This window comes from Suricata suricatta, chromosome 2, assembly GCF_006229205.1.
Source record: "Suricata suricatta isolate VVHF042 chromosome 2, meerkat_22Aug2017_6uvM2_HiC, whole genome shotgun sequence".
NCBI classification, from domain to species: domain Eukaryota; kingdom Metazoa; phylum Chordata; class Mammalia; order Carnivora; family Herpestidae; genus Suricata; species Suricata suricatta.
In genome coordinates this window covers 136,110,354-136,117,391 of record NC_043701.1, presented here as the reverse complement: position 1 = coordinate 136,117,391, position 7,038 = coordinate 136,110,354, and the positions used below count along the sequence as shown (strand labels likewise).

The 7,038-nt window shown below is 35.1% G+C and overlaps 1 protein-coding gene across 3 annotated transcripts in view; it reads right to left on the bottom strand.

Moving 5' to 3' along the window:
• Positions 1-4,959: 4,959 nt before the first annotated feature.
• The window catches only part of ADK (adenosine kinase), a 521,042-nt gene continuing 518,963 nt past the window's right edge, over positions 4,960-7,038 (bottom strand). For 2 of the 3 annotated variants that reach the window (XM_029932002.1, XM_029932001.1), the window contains one exon: positions 6,415-6,539. In XM_029932002.1, the coding sequence (XP_029787862.1) occupies positions 6,415-6,539 (125 nt within the window). Of the gene's footprint in view, positions 6,540-7,038 lie in introns of all 3 variants that reach the window. The other variant, XM_029932000.1, reaches the window with a different exon arrangement.

The window sequence follows — 7,038 nt, the reverse complement described above, 5'->3', positions numbered from 1 at the left end:
TCAAGGGAGTGTGGCCTCTGAGTCAAGTACTGAGAAAAGATGAGGTAGGTTAAGAAATGAAATTAGCCATTGGATTGGACAATTAGGAATGTTCTGGTGACCAGGAGAAGGGATGCTTCAGAGGAGGAAGAAGCAGAACGCAATGGGTTCAGGGGTCAGGGTGAGAAGAGGTCTGGTTGATGTTTGCAAGGGTGTTTCATCAAATATCTAATTGCCAGGTGGGCTGGGGCATGGGGAGAGGGAGGAGCTTGGAAGCCCCAAGAAACCCTGCAGTAGCCCATGATTGGCTAATTTTGTCACAGAATTCATGTAAAAATTACATTTTGTGTAAATAATATACAGATGGTCCCCAACTTATAATGCTTTGACTTATGCTTTTCTGACATTATGAGAGTGTGAAAGTAATATGCATTCAGCCGAAGCTGTCCCTCAGATTCTGAAGTTTGATCTTTTCCTGGCCTAGTGATATGTGGCACGAGATCCTCATGACGCTAGGCAGAGGCAGTGAGCCGCAGCTCCCAGTCAGCCTCCGAGCACCAGGGTACACACCGAAATATTTACAACCGTTCTGGACCCATGCAACCATTCTGTTTTTCACTTTCAGTATTCAATACATAACAAGAGGTATTCAACTCTATTATAAAATATGGGTTGTGTTAGATGATTTTGTCCAACTCTAGGCTAATGTAAATGTTCTGAGTACATTTAAGGTAGGTTAGGCTAAGGTATGATGTCCAGTAGGTTAAGCATATTAAATGCATTTTTGACTTAAAATATTTTCAACTTACAGTGGATTTGTTGGAAGATCTCTGTATGATTATGCATTGTTTTATCTTCTTCATGAGATGCTGCTATTGATCAAGTTTAATAGGTTTTCCTATTTAAATGCTTTATATTTTCCTCAACATTAGGAAAAATTTCTACCATACAGAAATGGTGAAAAGTGTCATATAGCAAACATCCTAGAGTCTATAGTTAGCATTCTGCCATATTTGCCTTATCACTTATCTATTCATCCCTCTTTCCATTCATCTTATTTTTTGATGCACTTCACTGTAGGTTGAAGACATCAATGCACTTCATCTCTATTGATATGTATATCATTAATAGTGTTCATTATTTGCTTAGGGGTCTTTGTGTTATTAAGTAATCATGGAACGTAAGTAGGACATTCTCTGAGTTTTGACAAATGCATATGCCTGGGTATCCCCTATTACGACATGGATCGTCACTGTCAGCTTAGAAGGTCCTCTCATCTCTCTTCCTAGTTTCCACTTCCCTCTTCCACAAAGCCATCCCTGCTCTGACTTTTTTTTCTCACTATAGGCTGGCTTTGCCTATTCTAGAAATTCATAAATATGGAATCTTACAGTTTGTGCTCTTTCATATCTGGCTTCTTTCACTCAGTAAAATGTTTTTGAGATTGATTCCTGTTGTTTCATCAGTAGTTAATTTCTTTTGCTGAGTATTATTCCGTTGTTTGAATATACCACAGTTTATCTGTTCTCCTGCTGTTGGACAATTACCCTGCTTCCAGTTTTTGGCAACAATGAATAAAGGTGCTATAAACAGTCTAAAACAAGTCTTTTTGTGGACATATGCTTTCATTTCTCTTGGGTAAATACCAGAAGTGGAATGACTGGCTCAAAGAATAGGTGTGTTTAATTTTATAAGAAACTTCCAGGCCTTTTTCCTAAATGGTCTTCCACTTTACACTTCCACTAGCAATATTGCTTCACATCGTAACATTTGGTGTTGTCATTTAAATTTTAGTCATTCTAGTACAGAGCTAACTCATGGAAATTCTAATGTTCATTTTGCTCTGAATAATGATGCTGACTACTTTATCATGTGCCTATTGGCCATTCATACACATTTTTGTGAGGTTATCTGCCTTTTCATTGTTGAGTTTTTCATATGTTATAAATACAAGTTTTTGTCGAGATACATGTATTGTGAATAATTTATCCTGGCCTGTGGTTTATTCATAGTCTTAATAGTGTCTCGATGAAGAAAAAGTTCAAAATTTTTTGGGAGTTCAACTTATCAATATTTCACTTTTATGGTTAGTGCTTTCAAAGCCCTGAGAAACTTTGCCAATCCCCAAGCTGTGAGGATATTCTTGTATCTCTTCTTCTAAAAGCATAGTAGCTTCGGCCTTTATGTTATGGCTCTGACCCATCTCTAACTTTTATGTATGGTGTGAGGTAAGGTTCATTTTTCTCTTATAGATATCAAATTGTTGTAACATTGTCTATTGAAAAGACTTTCTTTTCCTCACTGAGTTGCTTCGGTAGTTTTGTAAAATATCAAACTACTTCATGTTTAAATTTATTTAATAATTTATAAAATGTTTTCTTTATACATTCTCTTAACATTCTCTCATTGGGGGTGGTGGTGGTGGTGGATATGTTTTCCTCATTTTATAGTTGAGAAAACCAAGGCTCAGAGGAGTTCAAGAACTTGTCTAAAGAGACAAAAGCTGGGGACTACAACTGAATCATAAAAAAGTTGTTCACATTTTAAACCTATTTTATCCAATGAAAATATTACTAATGGACACTTTTTATGAAGGTGATGTAGTGAGAGAAATGAATCATGCATAATTTTATATTTTAACATTGGTGCTATTTTTAGACTGCCAGCCAAACACATGCTCCCTTTGTAGGCATGTCTCAAGCAATCTTTATATTATATGTCTTTGGTTTCAAAGAGTAAAAAATTATAATATTTGCTCTTCAAAATTTGGTAAGAATAATAGCTTTTAGCCAAAGTTGTTTGGACTTTAAGAATGTATCTCCCTCACTTTGATCTAAAAAAGTCTTACTATTTGATTTTTTCAGAGAAATAAAGCAGTAAAGTTACATATGATGAAGCCAGATGTAAAAATTATAAAATACAATAGCTACTCTTGTTCCTTAGTTTTCTTTCTCTTCTACTCTGTTATATACTTGAGCACCCAGCCTATCTTCAAATGTTTGTATCATCTTCTTTACCAATCTTATGGAAACAGTTCTTTGGCAACCTTCGTCATTTGCTGAGACTAGGCTGACCTCAGTGTTCTAATTCTCCAGATGACCAAGCTTCCTACCCCCTATCCTCCCAAATTATCATCTTCTGTGTGTACTTCATTTGTCCAACTGTGACTCACTAATAAATGGCTGGTCTTTTTGGCTCACTACTCAAGTAAGAACTACCTTTCCCCACATATAGGGAGTCAACTTTATTAATATCACTGGTCCATAATACAATTATACTTTAGAGATGTTACAAGTAAAGTATCTACATCTGAAGCCAACCTGGGGCCAGAGCTCATATCTTCTTGATAACTTCAATATTCTTCTCCCATACTGCATGTCCTCTCCCAAATATCTGTTAAACCAAGATACTACAACGTGAGATTAGGTTAACTATTCCCCACTCCAAGACACAAAAACTTAGGTCACAGAGGGTAATGTGCAACAACCAGTCAGAGATTTCCTGAGATCAAGTCTGTTAGGCTAGCCATTATATCACCTTTGTCCTGTATGAAAACAGAGAACTTAAAAAGTGTCATAAACTCAAGGACAAAATACACATATCCCAATGACTTTTTTTTTTATTACAAGAAAGTTGTGTGATCTGTGTGCATGTTAAGTGCTACCAAGTAGCATACTTTGGAACCTCTTTTAGTGCCTGTCAGAAGCCTAGCTAGTGAGTGGTACCTGATAAATTGTCTTAGGGTAAGAAAGTTTCTCATCAGAAAGAGTAGAAAAAGTTTATCCATGTCCTTCCTAAGAGAAAGACATTCTGTAGCAGTTTTAATATGATAAAGATACTTTAGCACCTAAATTAATTGTTCTTGAGAGACAAAATTGGAGGACTTATACTTTCTGATTTCAGAACTTACTCAAAGCCCCATAATTAAAACAGTCTGGACTGGCATAAGAATAGACAAATAGACCAACAGCATGGAACTGAGAGTCCAGAAACAAAACCTTACGTTTATGGCCAACTGTTTTTGACCAGGATGCCTAGCCAGTTCAACAGTGGAGGAAACAGTCTTTTCAATAAGGTGCTGGGACAAGTGGATATTCACATGTAAGAGAACTAATTTAGACCCTCCATTTCACATATATACAAAAATAAACTGGACCAAAGACTTAAATCAAAGAGCAAAAACTATATAAAACTCTTAGATGAAAACAAAGGTGTTATTCTTTGTCATCTTGGATTAGGCAAATGGTTTCTTAGATATGAAACCAAAAGCACAAATGACAAAAGAAAAAACAGACAAACTGGGCTTCATACAAATTAAAAACATCTGTGCTTCAAAGGACACATCAAGAAAGTAAAAACCGACAAGAATGGCAGAAAATATTTGTAAATCATATATCTGATGAGACATATCTAGAATATATAAAGAACTTTTACAATTCAATAATAAAAGTACAAATCACTCAATTAAAAAATGGGCAAGGGATATGACAGACATTTTTCCACAGAAAAAATACAGATTGCCAATAAGCATATAAAAAGTTGCTTAGTATCATTAGTTAGTAGGGAAACACAAGTCAAAACCACAATGAAATATCCCTTCATACTTCATGGTGTGAAGAAATTGAGCCCTCAAACCTTGGTGAGAATGTAAAATGGTGCAGTCCCTTTGGAAAAAGTTTGGCAGTTTCTCAAAAAGTTAAACATAGGGTTATCATGCGACCCAGCAATCCCACTCCTAGGTATATATCCCGAAGAACTGAAAACACAAAAAGCTTGTACATGAATGTTCAGAGCAACAGTATTCATAATAGCTAAACAGTGCTAAAAACCCAATGTCCATCAACTGATGAATGCTTAAACAGAATATGGTATATCTATATAATATTATTTGGCAAATAATAAAAGCACTGATACATGCTATAGATGGGTGAACCCTGAAAACATGCTAAGTGAAAGAAGCCAAACACAAAAGAACACACATTATATTGATTCCATTTTTATGAATGTCCAGAACAGGCAAATTTAAAAAGACAGAGAATAGATCAGTAGTTGCCAGGGGATGGGGGGTATGGTGAATTGGGAGATACAGTATTTCTTTTTGGGGTGATTAAAATGGTGATGGTTGTACAATTTTGTGATCACACTAAAACACAATGAACCATACATTTTAAAATGGAAATTTTATGGTATATGAATTATATCTCAATTAAAAAAAGAAAAAGACAAGCAAGCATAGCATACATTAAAGTTTTCCTAAACATAAAGCGAAAAAATCTTGAACCCTTTTCTATGGTTTGAATTCAGTTTTAACAATATTACCTTTTTTTCTTCAACAATAATAATCATAATGATAAAAATAGCAGGTACCCATTAAGCACTTACTAGGCATGTAGCAAGCAAGCATTTTATACTTGGTATTTTCTTTCAAATCATCTCAGTGATCTTGTATATGGAGTTATTATCCCATTTTATGGAAAGGAAAATGAAGGAAAAAGAGGCTGAGTAATTTGCCCAAAGTTATATGAAGGTAATTAAATTTGACTCCAGAGGTTCTATTATGCCATTTTGTCTTCCTTAAAACAATCACTTATTGATCTCAAATACTAACTTACTTTTCAATGTGTTATGTTGTTTTTCTTTCTATCCCCATCAATGAAGTAGATACCATTTCAGGGCCCAGTATTAAATAATGAACTTAACCTCCTTATTTTGTTGAACATAGGGCAAAGACAGAAGAAAATTCCTATATGACAAGTTTTTACTCTTATCAAGTTACGGAGTACCACAGGTAAGTATAAGATTATACTTTGAATATTGTAATATAATATAATTTGGCAACTTATTTAATTATCCAAAGTTTATTACATGTTTGTGCACTAAAGAGATTATTTGGCATAACTTGGCAAGATAAATACTTTTGTAACTTATTTGATCATTTATCATTCATATATATGGTACACATATATGTATGTATAGACATACACGTACATATATACATACACATACTCCTAAATTAAATATACTTGTATAAAAAGCTGAAGATTTATGTGTTAGAATTAATTCCTGTTTAAAAATCTATTATATTAAATAGCATCTGCATTCAAAGCAGAAATGTAAAAAAACTGATCAATTTGCTAAATACACATGAATTTACAAAGTAATTGAAGATGAAATAAAAATTTCCATTGAAATGTTATATTCCTGTTTAATCAACACTTACGTGGCACTATCAAACTATGGAAATAGACATTATCTTTTTAGGTTATTGAGAGAATAAAGATTCTACTGAGCATTACTGTACCCTCTAAATTAAGAATGAATATTATTATAGTAGGAAAAGATGGCAGATAATCTTCTTCTTTATTAATATGGGAATTCTCAGGAAGCAATCAGGGCAGTATCTGTTCCTCTGGACTTGGATTTCCTGCTCTTCTATCAGTGGAAATCTGGCTTCTCAGGAAAAGTGCAGCCGGTCCGCCTAATTATGACGCTTGCTGCATAGTGACCAGCACGGATGCATTCAGTCAGGGGCTTGTCAGAGACCAGCTGAGACAGAAAACCTGGAACACAGACAAAAGGGAAGGACATGAGTATTGCCTAATAGTGTCAGAAATGTCATATTGGGTCAGGCCAAAAAAATGGTCCATGTACCTATCTCTTTCTTCAGTCTTTTAAAACAATTTTTTTTAGCATTTATTTATTTTTTGAGAGAGAGAGAGAGTGGGGGAGGGGCAGAGAGAGAGGGAGAAACAGAATGCAAAGCAGGCTCCAGGCTCTGAGCCGTCAGCACAGAGTCTGACGTGGGGCTTGAACCTACAAGCTGTGAGATCATGACCTGAACCGAAATCAGACACTCAACTGACTGAGTCACGCAGTCACCCCCTCTTTCTTCAGTCTTGATAGTGTTAAACTCCAAATGTTAGAGTCCAAGTGGAAGAGTTTATCCCCCAAACATCATTGGTTTTCCTCAATATTTCTTTTAAAGAGCTCAAGTTGGGACATGATTACTCATCATAAGTCATTCTAGTCTTTGAAAGCCTGAAGTATCATCACACTCTC